Genomic DNA, 16,186 nt, shown 5'->3' with positions numbered 1-16,186 from the left:
TCTTATAAGCTATTGCTGCCAGGCATAATATATAACGGAGTGTTGCTCTTCCAGCAGTCTTTTTTTTACATGATATGTCAGTATCCTGATGAACACGTTCTGTATAGGACGTCGAAACGTCGATTGATTATATAATACTGTTGGAAGAGCAACACTCCGTTATAATGTCTTATGTATTTTATTTGAAATTACTAAAAAACGTGTCTTGTGTTCTTTTTATTATTCGAAACTCTTCGAGTTATTCGAAACGTTCAAAATGCTACCTACTTCTGCTCTATGGGCTTTAGTATCTTCTTCAAATTAATCTTTTCATCCAGTTTGTTAAAACAGCACCTTTTTTCGCAGGATCAACCATTACGAACAAAAGTTGAACGCGCTCTTCTACAAGAAGAAGTTCCACGAACGAATATCCGAGCTTCAGCCTAAAGTGGAAGGTAGGCGGACTGCACCAAACTCTAGTTACAGCTACTGATTTAGAGCGGCTGTTATTTACTCCCAGCAACCATGTGCTGTGCGATGCTACCAGTTTCCTACAAAACACAAGATTTCTTACATTGGAAGGCGTTTCACTGCTTCAAAATTCTGCAAAAAACAGCAAGATTATTGAAATATGGATATTTAACAAAAAAAAACTTTTTGACAATTAGGCAGTGCCTAAAAACAATAAAGACGGCATTATAAGGCACGTTTTGGGGAAATTTGCCCTCGTTTTTACTGTTAGTCCATTTTTCGCACTTTTTCACCAAATACCCCGCCAGTTTGAAGTGTGGGTGTTTTTGTGTGTGTATTTCAATCTTTGTAAAATGCCGTAATTGTCTGATTCCAAATAAGGTAATCAGGTGGAACTATATAAAGATAAATTGTCTAGTATTCTCGACAAGCTTTCGCATAACCGTGCTTCATCAGGTGAATGTAAAAATGGACCTACAGTATCCCTTTCCTGAACTTCGATAACCTTAGATTATTTTACAACGAATGGCTGGGAGAACAACTTAAAAATTGGTTAAACACTCTTTGGCAACATAACGTTACGCATCACAACGTAACTGAACGTTCGTTCAGCGATCGTGAAAGCGGCTCGTGAGGTTGAGGGAAGCAAGCGACTGCGGAAGGTTCTCGAACTTGTTCTCGCATTCGGCAACTACATGAACAAGGGGCAGAGGGGAAACGCTTACGGCTTCAGGCTGCAGAGTCTCAACAAGATTGCCGACACCAAGTCAAGTTCCAACAGGTGAAAATAAAATGTTTCTTTCTGTTTTCACAGTTTTGTGCTGAATTTTAACATTTTTAATTTTTATTTGAAAACTTGAGTAAATTTGGTTAAACTTTCCCATTCCCATTGATTCAGCTTTATTCGCTTGACAAATAAAAGTTCTTAAGCTAAAACATGATTTTTTCACAGGCTTTTGTATTTTCTATTAGATTTTCAATGTTCTGTATATTTTTGCATTCATTCTGGATAATAACATTATTTTCCGACTTAATAGCCTCAACGTTTTATTTTTTGCATCTTTTGAATTCCTCTGTGTTTTTAATCTAAAATCGCCATTCATACGTCACAAAGGAACGTGACGCTGATGCACTTCCTGATCGGAATGCTGGAAAAGAACTCGCCTGACCTTTTGAACCTTCCCGAGGACCTTGCCCACATCGACGCCGCGTCGCGCGTCAGGTGAGTGGCTCACCTTCAAGGTCAAATATTCGACCTTTCTAGTGTCAAATCCATTTTTGTCACCTTTAAGATTAAATATTCTACCTCTGTAGTCCCAAGTCCGTTTTTTGTCAGATTTAAGGTCAAATATTTTACCTTTGTGGTCCCAAAAGTTGAATATTTGACCTTTGTAGACCTTTGTAGTTTTAAGTCCGTTTTTTGTCATCTTTAAGATTAAATATTTGACTTTGGTAGTCAAAGTCCGTTTTTTGTCACCTTTAGGTCAAATATTTGATCTTTCTAGTCTCAAGCCCGTTTTTTTTTGTCGTCTTCAAGGTCAAATATTGGACCTTTGGCAAGTCCGTTTTTGTTTTGAGCATCTACCCTGCAATAGACGCACAAACGATAAAATATAGAATCAATAACACACGTACAAACCATGCAATATAGAAACAATAAGACACACACAAACGATAAAATATAGAAACAATAAGACACACACAAACGATAAAATATAGAAACAATAACACACACACAAACGGTAATATATGGAAACAAATAACACACACACAAACGGTAATATATGGAAACAAATAACACACACACAAACGATAAATAATCCATGCAACATACCTATAGTAATTGCTTCATTTACCTGACAGCTTGACCGAAGTTGACAAGGACCTTGCAAGTTTGCGCGTGGGCTTCAAGAACCTCAAGGCCGAGCTGACCATCCAGAGCACCCGGGCGGCCAGTGGCCAGAATGACCCCCAGGACCAGTTCGTGCCGGTCATGACCGACTTCGTAACCGTGGCAACGTTCGGCTTCACCGAGCTCGAAGAACTGCACGCCGAGGCCAAGAAGAGGGTGAGTTTTTTTGTGAAATAGCAGAAAGCAACTCTCTTTAGAAACTTGTAAAATAGATCTCAAAGCCATATGCCGCAAATTACCGTCAAAAATTATTTTCCCTTTTATTTGTGCTCGTTAAAACTACGCCTAAGGCCTAAGCGTTACAAAAACAGGAACTAAAAGCACTAATGATTCGGACAAAATAGCATGTGTCCAGAAAAATTAATAATAATTATAATTAAAAATATTTTTTTTTTGCGGTCACATAATTAACGAAAAACATAACGTGATACGTTTTTGCAGTACGACAAGATCTGCGGTTTGTTCGCCGAAAACCCGGGCAAGTTTCAGCCCGACGAGTTCTTCGGTCTTTTCACCACCTTCGTCGATTCTTTCCAGTCGGCAAGGAAAGACAACATCGCAATGAGGAAGAAGAAAGATGACGACGAAAAGAGGAAAAAGGTCGAGCAGGAGGTGAGATCGCCGATGTTAAGATGCTGTTTCAAGAAAGCAACACATCAAAAGTCTAATAGATCCTTTAAAAAAATCCCTTGAAACATTGAGAGTGATTTATACTTTTTTTAAATGGCAGTAGTTTATAGCACGCTTCTTAAGGCTTTGTTTACAAGCCAGGTGCTAAAATACAAAATTCAAGTTGTGAAAATCGAATAAGACCATTGAAATAATTTAGGAACACATATGGTCACTTAGTTCAAGTTACTGTCCAGATCCGCACATTGCCATTCTTCTTGATCAAGCCACGGCTTTGTTGTCTTTCGTTCACCTCAACGGCCCAAAACCCCTTTTAAAAAATTCCGAAAATTTCTTTACTAAAAACACAACACCCTTTCTCCTGACAGAGAGAGCTCGACCGTCAGAAGCGCAAGAGCTCCAAGCATCCTCCGGGAGGTGTTGGGAGGAAAGAAGACGCTCGCGGTGAGTTCGACGATCTCGTGTCCGCTCTCCGCTCCGGTGAGGTCTTCGACAAGGAAGTGAGCAAGTTCCAAAAGAGGAACCGTAACCGTCGTCCTGCATCCGGACTCGAGTCCGACCGCGAGCGCGTCATCTCCAAGATCACCACCAACATCTGACCAATCGCGGCTCTCTAAAGAGTGGGCGTGTCAGCAGCAGTAACATAAGCGGCGTCGGGCATGTGGAGCCACCGTGCGGTTGAAATTCGGGGCGCAGGCGTCCACCTGGTGTCGCGCGAGTCGCTTTCCTTGCTTTTTTTCTCTTTTCGCTGTTTTTAATTGTGTGCGTTCGTGTCCGGCGTACTATGGCTCTACTTCATACCCTGTTGTAAACACAGCGAAAAATGCGGCCTCTGTTACAAACGCAGGGTTTAAAAGGATTTTTTAGGGCCTTGTTTCAAACGCAGAGCTAGAAATGTATTTCAGCTTTAGTTACAACGCAGGGCTCAACACTTTTGACTTTGTCACAACGTCAGGGTTTGAAATGGATTTTTTAGGGCCCTGTTTTAATCGCAGGGCTAAAAATGTATTGAAGTCCTAGTTAGAAACGAATAGCTTAACATTTTGCCTCTGTTACATACGCAGGGCTAGAAATGTCGGGAAGCGTAGACGCCTCTTTTGGTTTCGAGCCCTGCGGATTGGCATTGCACATATCTCTTAGCAAAGTAGCCGAGAAAAGAGCAGCTCATACGACGAAGCCCGCTAGTTCGGGCTACAAAGGCTCACTGTATTGCGTTTGATGCAAGGTGTGTGCGCGGTTAGGTAGCAGCTTGCGCTTTTTCGAGCTTTTTGTTTTTCCTGTACGTTTTTTCGCCAACTTTCAACTTTCGACTCCGTTGTTTTAATTCGCGCGTCGCCAACGGCTTGTAACACTATCTACACCAGGGGTTCTTAAACTGGGGTCCATGAACCCCTTGGTGGTCCGTGAACTAGTTTTAGGCCTTATTGAACTATAATTGTATTTTTAAGAAGTAATCAATTTTTCAAAGAAAATAGTTTAATTAAAAATAAAATGGTTGTGCACTGAATCTTATTTAGACTCCATTTCACTTTCACATTTTACACCGTGATCAACACATGTATTTGTTTTGTAACTTTAATATATGACGTCATTTTGGTCCACGCGAAGCAAAAAAATAGGGGTCCATGGTAAATAAAGTTTGAACCCCTGGTCTACACGTATAGGCAACGTGCCTTTTCGCTCGTCGAATAACCTCACTAAGGCCGCAATTTGAAAAGTAGTGAGTAAAACAGAGGTTGGCAATACTTTTTTACAGCTGGCCGCATGAGAAACAGAAATGTATGGCGGGCCGTGTCAAAATTGGGTTCTGAAAAACACGTAATACAACGTGCAATTCATTTTAACCGAATATTTAAATATCAATAGGTGAGGATGCCTTAGAATAGTTATGTATTCAATAAAATATATTCTGAAATAAAGAAAAAAAAATCAAGGTCTGTTTAAAAAAAAAATGGTTAAAAATGGAGCCGAGGTCTGGATTATATTGCTTTTCGGGCCGGGCCGTATTTTGCCCTTCTGAAGTAAAATAATCCTCAGCCCGAGCGTAAACAGACGATTTTACCTATTTTTTTTGCGCCGAACTAGTTTTTTCGCTTCACGAGCGATCGTCATATCACATCGTCGTTTCGCACGAGGCAGCCAATCAAGGGTCCGGTGCTCTTCGACGCTCGCGCGTAACAAAGTACTGTTTGTGACGTCACACTCGCGCCCGAATCGCTGATTTTTTCCTTGTTTTCTCTCTCTCTCTCGTTTTTTTCGTGAAATGACTGCGAATGGCGCGAGATCTTTTGTTCCTGTACATTATTAGTTCGGTTGTTCCAGCGTCAATGATGATGACACGTTTTCCACGCTTCAAATTTTCGTTTTTCCTTCTCGTCTCAATTTAATTTCACTTTCCCGAAACGAGGCCGCCAGCGTGGTGACGTAACAATTCCGGGAAAAAATATAAATATTTAAAAAAAAATTAAAAACAAAAAAATTGATGCCGTATCTTACAGATGTTCGATAAGGCGTGGCATGTGTGGTATCTTTTGCTATTTGAATTTTGGACAAATTTGCATTCTTACTGATTCTTTCGCGTTACTGGCGTTTTATGTTCTGTGACGTCACTTCCTTGTTCGAGGTACGTCACTCGTTGCCACGGTACCATGTTACGTCACCCAGTCGCGTTTTTTCCTTCTTGGCGAAGGCCGGTCTGGTTAATAAAGAATCCATGGCTTTAACAGTTGCTCGCGATTGCTGCATATATTGTTTCTGCACAATTCGGTCCAGTTCAGGTATACAACATGAAATATTTTCTTAAAATTTTACACAAATATTCAGAGTGTTCATAAAGTCTCTTTACAATTTAAAAAATTATTAAAAGAGTGAAATGATGAGATATCGCAATGAGGTTTATTTTATGTTAATCAGTATTTCATAAAGTTTTTATTGACACATTAAATACACTTCTAAACATTTAATCAACATTTAATTAAAAATATCATTACTTTATTTAATACACTTCTATATGGGCACCATTAGTTGCACGAACACGAAGCACATCTAAACGGTTAACTTAGAAATTTTGTCTGAAACAATAAATTTTAGTGTCAATAAAAACTTTATGAAATACTGATTAACATAAAACAAACCTCATTGCGATATCTCATTTTTTTAATATTTTTTTTAAATTGTAAAGAGACTATGGAAACCCTATATATTTCGCCTTATGAATAGGCATTATCAGTTTCTGCACAAAAAACAAACAAGAACAAAATGCCCAAAAAAATTAAAAAAAAGTGTGTTTTGCGCAACGGAAGGGAGTTAAAGGAAGTTATTTTTCCAAAAAATTAATACGCGAAAAAGAGGTTAAGCCGAAATATTAAGTGGCGTCAATGACCCCCCTAACCCCCGAAATTACTCAGGTGTGTCGGGCAATGACCTCACAAATGGTTCCAGGCTAATGGGCTCCGTTGCTTTTTCGGGGAAAGTTACCAACAAAGAAAATCTTTTCCCAAATAATTTAATCTCCACGCCAAACCTAGGTTTAGATAAAGTGGAATGAGCTTGCGCTTTCTTTGATCGATCTTCAGTATGTTATACCGCCCTATGAAACAGTAAAGTGATATGTGATCGAGTCCACTTGACACGAAATCGCAACTTCACACCACTGACCAAACGCATTGTTTTATACACCAGAATCGCCTTAACTGGAGTGCTTGCAATCTAAAGTCCATTCTCAAGATGTACATTAGTAAGTATTACCGATGAGGGATCGGCGAAACCTATAGCCTGGAAAAAGGCTTACCCATGAATGTTATACAAATGCCAAATTCTACAACGACATGAGTTGCGAGGCTACCAGAGCTACCCAACTATTTTTAGGTCCGTTATAAATATCATGAAATAATTAATATATTTGGCGGACCGGCAGGAAAGTTGACGCGGACCGGCCGTTCAGAACCACTAAGTTAGAGTGTATTTTTAAATTAGGTAGGCCTATATCTAGGCTTATGGAAGTTATGGTAATTATGCCCTTCTTAAGTAAAAGCCTTAGGCCTATAGTACCATTAATCAGGCCCTGCTGTCATGGGGGATATACCTATTTTCCAGCGCAAATTTCCTGCAGTAACGCCTCATTAGCTTTGACAACTAGATTTTAATTTTTTAATTCAATGAATTAAAGCAAAATGCGGCTAATTCTAATTCTAATCTATTATAATCAGAAAAGCATAATCTATGTTAAAACATATAAAAATTATCAGACTAATATTTACCTTTCACATTCTAATAAGAATAAATTGCGATTTAAATTAAATTGATTGTGAATAATTAAATATTATTCTAGTTCAAATTCTAGTTTAAATTTTCTTTTTGAAGAACTCGAAAATTCTAATCTAATTTAAGAAAACGAAAAGCATCTAATTTTCAAAAGTAAACTAATTTGGAAAAACTGAAATGCTCTAAATCTAATTCTCATCTAATTTTAAAAAGCTAAGATGGTTATAGTTGTCCAAGTCTGGATTTTATATTGTTTGTCTTACATAGCGAGTCGCTCATTCCTGTTCTAAATTTTGTTTTTGATTGACGTTGTTGAATATATTTTATGGGTATTGTTAAATAAATAATTTTAAAAGAAAAATACGGTTTTTACTATTTTGTAATCAGCCATCTTTAAATACTATATATCAAAAATAGTATCAGATTTTCAAATGCATTTTTATTTATTTGAAGTTTAAATGCATAGCTAAAATATGTAGTTATTTTCCAACAATTTATGTCTCCGGGTACATTATCGAAGAACCGCCGCAAAAAATTAACCACATTATTTTACAAAGACACTGTAAATATTAATACTTCATTTTTACTCAAAAAGGTACTCGATTTTTTGCTTTGGTTGTTTTCCAAAATGTCTACATTATAATTTCTCACGATTTTTCAATCAAAAAATTGTTATAAAAACTTAGTTTTTAATCATTTTGCAACTCGTATATATCTTATAATTACTGATTTTCGTGTTTTACGGTCAAACGAGGTTTCTATAATTGATATTCAAATTCTCGTAGCGTGATTAGCACAGCGTCAATAGCGACCAATTTAGTCCCTACCCCCCGAATTTTTTTGTCATTTTTTATTGTCGTAATAAATACGCGCGAGGGCGGTAACGAGTAATATGTGTTTAGTTCAGATTCTCAACCGCCCTTACTATAGAAGCAAACAGCGAAATTTCCAGTTCCAATAAAAAGTGCTGGTTGTAAATTTCATACCGTGACGTTACTGCAGTTTTAGAGTAGAATATAACAATTTCTTCAAATTCACTACACTTTTTTGGTTACACTTGTTTTGGTGTTATCTTAAATGCAACTTTGCAAACTTTGCGCCAAGCTATCAGGCGGCTTTGCCAAACATTCAACCCTTGTAAAGTTGTGCTTCCGGTAAAATTTTATTTAAGTACTTTTCGACCACCTATATTAGAGCAATTTTCTTCAGGGCGATATAATTGCAACTTTAGGCAAAAAATATATATATACATACCAGACAGTAAAGGAAAAAACAGTAAAAGAAAAACAACAATTGACCACGTTTTAAAACTAAAGTTTCTAAACCACGAGGCGCGAAAAACAAGATAAACATCTGTCGTTCTTTAATAAAATTTTGCCGGAAGAACAATTTTACAGGTGGAACAACGCCTGAGTTGTTTGTGTCTTCCTTGCTTTTTATTTGCAAATGGGTAACGATGTAAAAAGTATATATGTTGATATATTTTAAATTAGTTTTGCGTCGTCAAGCGACCAGCGTCTTTTTCTATGTGATTTCTATATAGTGCTTGGCGTTTGTATGCTATAGATTGGAATTAGTAGCAAATCATTGACAATGTCTGTAGTTCAATTGACCATATACGGAGAGTTAAAATGTTAAAATACAGTCAATAAATTGCCTGTTGTGCTGTAGCAAATAGTGGGCAGCACCTATTGATTTTTACGCGGCATCCCACTTATTTCGCCCACGTGCCTAAGATACAATGGTAAAAACACGTCGCTATAGGCCAGTGGTTCTCAACCGCCGGTCCGCGTTCTGACGGTCCGCCAAATATATTCAATTTTATATCTCAACTGCAAAATGCAACTTGTGAAGGCTTGTCCATCAAATTTAGAACTTTGCCAGTTTCGCAATTTGCAGGATTGTGACGTAATATATAGTTAATCGTTTTCGCTGGACTTTATCGTACGTCACAATGCTGTAAGTGTTGTGCCAATCTGTTCAAAAGTAGGCTACAGCTCGCTAAACTTTAAGACCAGTTGTTTTTAAAAAACTTCAATAGAACCACGCATAACAAATATGATACCAAAAAGACAGCGGTAAAACTCTCATTAAATTAAAATATCCATTCTTTGCTTTTAAGTTGCATAGATTTGTCGTAACACATTTTGGAATGATTTTGATTTTTATAGGTCAACCGGTCCGCAAAACTTGTTTTGAAATTTTACCGGTCCGTATGCTAAAAAGGTTGAGAACCACTGCTACAGGGCGAGTGGTAAATTGATTTTATTTTGCCACTTCAAAACGCGAAACCCACACGGTTGGGTCTTTGTTTAAGAACAAGACCGCTGCTATGCGTCACTATACTAAAAATAAGTTCTTCTGGTATTTACTTTTTTTTTGGCCATGTGTGTCATTCCCTGATGTAAATATATAGTTCATGGGCGAAAAAAGGTTTGGAATCACTGATTTACAACACATGGTAGACAAAGTAAGTTTTGTTTATTTCTAACAAAACAACTGTCCGAAACAGGATTGGTAAATACAGAAAATAAGTTCTTCTGGTATTAATTTGTTTGTCCAACGTTTCGGTCAACTTTTCAGAAAGCCTTTATCAGGAAATGACACAGATGGCTAACAAGACGCAAAGTAAAATGACACAAGAAAATGTGTGTGAGTCATTTCCTGATGAACGCTTTTTAAATAGTTAGCTGAAACGTTGGACAAAGAAATAAATATCAGAAGAACTTATTTTTAGTATATAGTATGCCTGGTAGCAACAGGATATTTATTAAATGCGCAACGTAGCCAAGGGAAAAGCCACCATTTTGCCTTCTGTGTTTAGCTGAGATTTATTTACGTAGGCATGTTCCATGACACGCCTTTTCACACCGATTCGGGTCGCGCTGCGGCCAAAAGCTTAGCAGCACTGTTCCAATCGGCGTGAAATCCGATGATAAGTGTTTTATTGATGTTTTCTCTTCCAATATTTGCTCGGAATTCGCGCAGCTTGTAGACAGTGTTTTCTTTTTGTCTCCCATTTGTAAATCCGCCTCTAAGATAAGTTGGGTTGTCATTTAAACAAGTTGCTGTACTTGTTTGACCATCAAAGTATTGAACTCATGAAATCTATTTTTCCTGCACGTGTACGCATATGTAGTTTTGCACTGCCAGCAAATCGCGCGGCATTCCAACATCGCCCTGTAGAGTTTAAAGCGAGGTATTGGAGATTTATTAGTGAGTACTCGTTCGATCATTAGTTGAGTTAATTGCGGACGTTTTTAAAGTGAATTTGATTTGAAAGGTGTGAATAAAGAATCGTAACAGCAAATAGTGTTAATAAAAAATACATGCAACTGATGAGATAAGCTAATCATGTGTCAAGTTAACAAAAACGGAGTTATAAGATGCGTCGATGGTACAACGTTTAATTTGCATACGCGACAGATAGTGTATCTAGTTTTACAGACTATGGAAATATGTATAAACTCTTTTAGACATTTTGTCCAAAAAACAAGCAATTTTAACCATCCTTAGATGTTTATGGGATCAGTTAAAAGTTTTTCAGAAAACACTATTTCAAACGAAAGTGTTTAATTTTTTATACTACACGCAATTGACTTTTTTTACTAAATAGACTAAAATAAAGTAAAGCAAAATGTCAGAAAAATAAAACGATCATCGGTCATACACTTCACCAAGTTAATTAGACCATTAGGATTTGGCCGCAACGAAGGCTTTTAATCGAATGGAAATGTTAACCGCGGCGCATACGTTTTATGTCCCTTGCGATGCGAACCTACGGCGTATGAAAATGTAAATATAAGGGAAAAAAATGCGAGTCTTAAGCTTGTTAATCCATTGATGTTGAAAAGCTGTAAACCAGTGATTCACAAACAGTGTGCCTCGGCATACTAGTGTGATTCGAGTGAAAATTTGTAACGTTGAGACATTTACACAGTTTGTCGTATTGGAAGCGTTTGTAAAATTACTCTACAATAGGGTGTATCTTTATAAAATCCAACACCATCGGCGGCAGGTTTTAGCCAGTCGTTCTGCTCCGCTGACACGTATATTAACAAGTAAACCTCATAGTTAAAAACATGAGTAAAAACAGGATCAGACGTTTTGTTTAAAGGAAAATATATTTCGCCAAGTGGCATCATCAGTTCCTTAATTCGAATGGTTGTCAGAACCACTGCTGTAAACTGTGTAAGAGCGGCTGAAAAAAGGGAGCCCTACGCTTTCCGTAGTGACCGTATCAGCTTGTCGGTTAGTGCTTTGGGACAGTCTGTAAACTCAAGATCGAACAGGTCCGTTCAAAATCATAGTCGTAATATTATATCTGGGCAGGAAAATAAGAACTTTTATGCGGTTGGAGGCAGTTTGTTTATTGTTTTAAACAGCTGTTTTTAGATTTTTTTAAACGGTCAACGAAACGTGGGTTGAAATATTTAAACGTTTTATTTATTTTACTGTTTCAGAAAATGGTACCAAATGTTGTGAATCTTTCATGTTAAAAAAAATCCATTTTTCGTTTCGTTGCTGATAATCAGGGTTGCCATACCGTGCTTATTTCTAAGATTTGTGCTTATTTTTTTATCTTAGCTGATGGTAACCCTGCTGATAATTCGTATTTCTAATGGCCGTTTTTTTTTTATCTTATTGTTTTCTACTTCTACCAACAGAATATTTAAAAAAGGATTTGCGTTAACGTTTTGAGATCAAAAAGGGACGCTACAAAGCGAGATAAGTGGAAATAAATATTTTACGTGCCACTTGACCCCAAAGTTACGGCGCCATCAATAATGTATGGAAGCTATTGTTGTGGCAGAGTAGCGGCGACTTTCCCGTTGCCCAAGTCCGCATTCAAAGCTACGCGACAGAGGCTTGCCTTGAGCTCTATAAAGGAAAACACACATCAATTATTGACCGTTACCTAGGGGTGACCATTTATTGTACAGATGAGAAGCAATTCCCAGGCTTTTCTGGCGTTTGGCTAATAAACGCAGCTAAGGTAAAATCCAAAATGTCAGATAGTTAGATAGATTATATTTTTTTGGGAATCGAAACAACTAGAGCGCAGCACAAAGTTACGAAGAAAATTACAGTTGTTTGTTCCAGGATGCAGTGAAAGACCGTAAGGTACATCGAGTCAACTGCACCCTGTTTGTACAAAATGATTGTCAATAGAGGTTTGGGTGGCGGACAAGGATAGTTTTCAGAATACTTATTCATTGAATCGAAGTTTTAAGACGCAAATATAAATGATTTTGACAAAGCAGTGCAGCATTAAGACGCATAATCAACAGATTGTTCAGTTTTTTAAAGTTTGCGACATCATTAGTTAAATTTTGTTTCACACCTAGGTTAGTGATGCAAGGACAAAACAACAATGCTCTAATTGTGACGTCATTTGTAACAATTAAACACTTAGAATTTCGTCATAAAGAAGTTTAAGAAGGTGAAGCCTATGAGTGGGTAAGTGAATATTAAATTGACTGTATTTTATATGTTACTAGTAAAATACATCCTTACTTGACCTTACAAAATCTTAAAGCTCCTTAAATTTCTAAGTATCCCCAGTTCAATTCAAGATCCCCTTGTCTATTTTTGGTCGTATAAGCGCAACTTAGGAAGGTAAACCAACTCGTCGTATATAGAAACGAAAATCACTTAAGCAAGCTGAAGCCCTTTGGTCAAAAGGAGCCAAGAGCACGTCAAGTCAACACAAAAAAGACCGCGCCGTTATTGTTACACCGCGATATATTATTAGTCTTTCGCACTATATGCGCCCATTGTCAAAGTCGCCCTTCCAAGTTTGTAATTCAATAGGCTGGAAGTCTTTGATTGAGTCTTGGGTTGCAAGATTGTGTGATTTATGCCGGATCTTTGAGCGACTGAAACGCTAGAAATTTCGTTTGTAAGGCTGAACTTTTCGCGTTTACGTGTACCGTTGCCTATTTGGATATACTTTGAGCTTCCGTTGTTTAAGTTTTTAACTTGGCTTTTACGTTTGTGTTTTACTAGTTAAGTTAAGTTAAGTTAAGTTAAGTTAAGTTAAGTTAAGTTGAGTTGAGTTGAGTTGAGTTGAGTTGAGTTGAGTTGAGTTGAGTTGAGTTAAGTTAAGAAGCTTAGTTAAGCTGAGCTGAGTTAAGTTAAGTTAAGTTAAGTTAAGTTAAGTTAAGTTAAGTTAAGTTAAGTTAAGTTAAGTTAAGTTAAGTTAAGTTAAGTTAAGTTAAGTTAAGTTAAGTTAAGTTAAGTTAAGTTAAGTTAAGTTAAGTTAAGTTAAGTTAAGTTAAGTTAAGTTAAGTTAAGTTAAGTAAGTTAAGGAGCTTAGTTGAGTTGAGTTGAGTTGAGTTGAGTTGAGTTGAGTTGAGTTGAGTTACAATAGCGACACGTAGCCTATAGTTTATATGTGCGTTTGTTTTGTCTGTTGCATTGGTTCTTTAACCAAACGTGATACCAGGTCATAGAATCGATACCCGTTGGATAATGAGGCGATAAAATTGCCAAGATAAAAAAGTATGTTGTCAGTTTATTATGGTATACGTCTATACGACACAGTGCAGCAACTTTTAATTTATTTTGGCATGTTTACTATCCTATGTAGGTAACCAGTTTCGTATTGTAAAATCCATTATGAGTTTCACCCCCTAAAATTTATTTTCGTAGCAACTATTAGTTTTCAAAGTTTGTTAGTTGCTAAGAACATGAAAAACATCCGTTAAAATTTCCATAAACTGTTGAAGAAGGCGTAGAATGAAATGTAGAGCCTATAGGTAGCATATTTTGCATACTTTGAAGGTTAGGAATAGTTCTTTATTTATTTTCAACATCTAACTATACAGCCTCCAGCCAGTATGCTTCAACGTTGAAAAAGAATTTACCTGAAGACATGTTCGAAAAAATAAGAGTTAAAAGCTTTAAGACTATACCTTCAAAAGTGGAAATCATGTATTCTGTATTATAATCCATATTTCTCGAATCGTGGTATAAGGTGGTCGTAATTTAAGGGCCATATTAGTTAATATATCACTTAAATATGAATAAAATCGCTACTAAGTTTAAAAGTGTGGATCGACCTCCGTAACATTTTCTGTTTTAAAAGTTGCCCGACAAATTCATATTCTTGTTCATTTCGTGTTGTTTAGTTTCCTTGTCAAGAACTTTAGTTGCAGAGCGCGAAACTGCCGTTTCAGTTCTTAGGACGCCTAATAAAATAACAAAGCTGTGAGTTTTAAGATGTTTCATAGCTACTTGGCGTTGTACTTTTCGCCTTTACCCGACGCTTTATGTCCGGCGTATAACCTTAAATATCAACGTAGTTTTTTAATATTATAAAATAATATAGATGGATACAGTTAAAATATATTTTGTTTGATTTTACAAACCCTTTTCGGTTCACTACTGTGCGTTTTTCCACAAAAAATGTAGCTCTAAAATTGCATTTAACAATCTGAAGAAGGTTGTCATTTTGGAAATAGACAGAGACTGAACCGCTCTTTTGTAAAATTAACTTCACTACTAACTCCTTGTTACGCCAAACTTGATGAGGACATGACACGTCGAAAGTTGTGTTGTTTTGGAAGGATTTAAACTCTTTGTGAAGTTCGCTTGGCTGGCAGTTTTGTTATTACAACAGGCTGTGGTTAAACTCACACCTACTAGCGCAGCACAGGCCACAGCAGGTTAGCTCGACTGCGCCAATCGTTGTCGCTTTCGGTCCGGCTACTGTAATGACCCTCCAGGCTAAGTGTTTGCTTATGAGCGAATAATGGCTTGGTGTGGAATAATGGAGCGGCCCTTTACCCGCGCGTAACCCACAGTTACGGGGCTGCACATTCGTCATAAAGGTGACAATTTAGGCGTCACAGTCAGGCGCCATTGTGTGTGAGAAGTGATGTCGTTTTTCTGCCTCCGGAATGCCGACCCTTTACGGACGTTTGTTTATTTTATTGGCGAACAAATGATTTAAAGGCCATTCTTTAGAACTGATTGATACTTTGGTTGAAACTTTAGGAAGTGCTCGCAAATAAAGTGTGAACGATTTTCTACATAGCTATGAGAGACTTATTATTGTATTTAATGCAAAAATTGTGTTTGTTGCGACTTTTATTTTTATTTTATTGTGAAACCTAAAAGTTATATCAGTGGATTTTTTTAACGATGTGTAACTCAGTGCAAAGCTATTTTCTAATTCTCTCAAAATTGCTGTGTGTTTTAAAACATGTGTAATTAGCCTTGCGTAGTTCAGCCGGTTGAGATTTTTAGTTACGATAAACACATCGAAGTTTATATTATCTTTCTTGTTTTAATGTATTGTTAATGCTAAATGTAATATTTTTATGTACTTTGTAGTTTAAATGCGATATAAAGATAACATTTGATTTTACGTCAGTTGGTAAGTGGTTTGCAAAAGTCGTATGCTATCCAGTGAAATACCTACGATGGGCATGAGTTAAAAATTTTATTCAAGATCAAATCTTGTTTCGGGCTGAAACACATTTTCGCTGGTTCTTTCCTTCTCCCGAAAAGAAAAACAGGATTAATTCCCTCCATTTCAATCTACTTGAAGCCGTCACGCGGAAAACTTCGCTTGTCGTTGCTTTTAACCGGAAAGCAAATGTTGGGCAAAATTGCGCGGAGCAAAACACACAGAATGACATTATGAGAAGCCGAATATATCGATCTGTTATTACAAGTGGCTCGAGCCCGTAACAACACTCGTTCACTCTTGCTGTAGCTGTAGGCCCCTCTGGCCCAACAAATGTCGCTCACTCTCATATTCGCCGTAAGCACTCTGTTGACGCTTTTGGCTGTGCTGTGCTGAGCAAAATCAGAGTACGCACAAATCCTTTTGATGTAAGAGTTTGGAAGGTATAGTTGAATTAGCCGCATGGGACGAGTCTGACTATTGCCGTACTGTAAAAAAATGCTGGGGTAAGGCTG

General features: G+C 37.2%; 1 protein-coding gene across 1 annotated transcript in view; it reads left to right on the top strand.

Moving 5' to 3' along the window:
- Positions 1 to 5,707, top strand: part of LOC146170329 (disheveled-associated activator of morphogenesis 2-like) — a 50,566-nt gene extending 44,859 nt beyond the window's left edge. Inside the window, exons 19-24 of the mRNA XM_083390874.1 lie at positions 346 to 434; positions 1,063 to 1,231; positions 1,565 to 1,672; positions 2,314 to 2,518; positions 2,804 to 2,974; positions 3,361 to 5,707. Of these exons, the coding sequence (XP_083247000.1) occupies positions 346 to 434; positions 1,063 to 1,231; positions 1,565 to 1,672; positions 2,314 to 2,518; positions 2,804 to 2,974; positions 3,361 to 3,591 (973 nt within the window). The 3' untranslated portion in view covers positions 3,592 to 5,707. The remainder of the gene's footprint in view (positions 1 to 345; positions 435 to 1,062; positions 1,232 to 1,564; positions 1,673 to 2,313; positions 2,519 to 2,803; positions 2,975 to 3,360) is intronic.
- Positions 5,708 to 16,186: the final 10,479 nt, after the last annotated feature.

This window comes from Ascidiella aspersa, chromosome 1 (genome assembly GCF_963924565.1).
Source record: "Ascidiella aspersa chromosome 1, kaAscAspe10.2, whole genome shotgun sequence".
NCBI lineage: Eukaryota > Metazoa > Chordata > Ascidiacea > Phlebobranchia > Ascidiidae > Ascidiella > Ascidiella aspersa.
The sequence above is the reverse complement of the archived record's forward strand: the minus strand, read 5'-3'. Positions and strand labels throughout refer to the sequence as shown.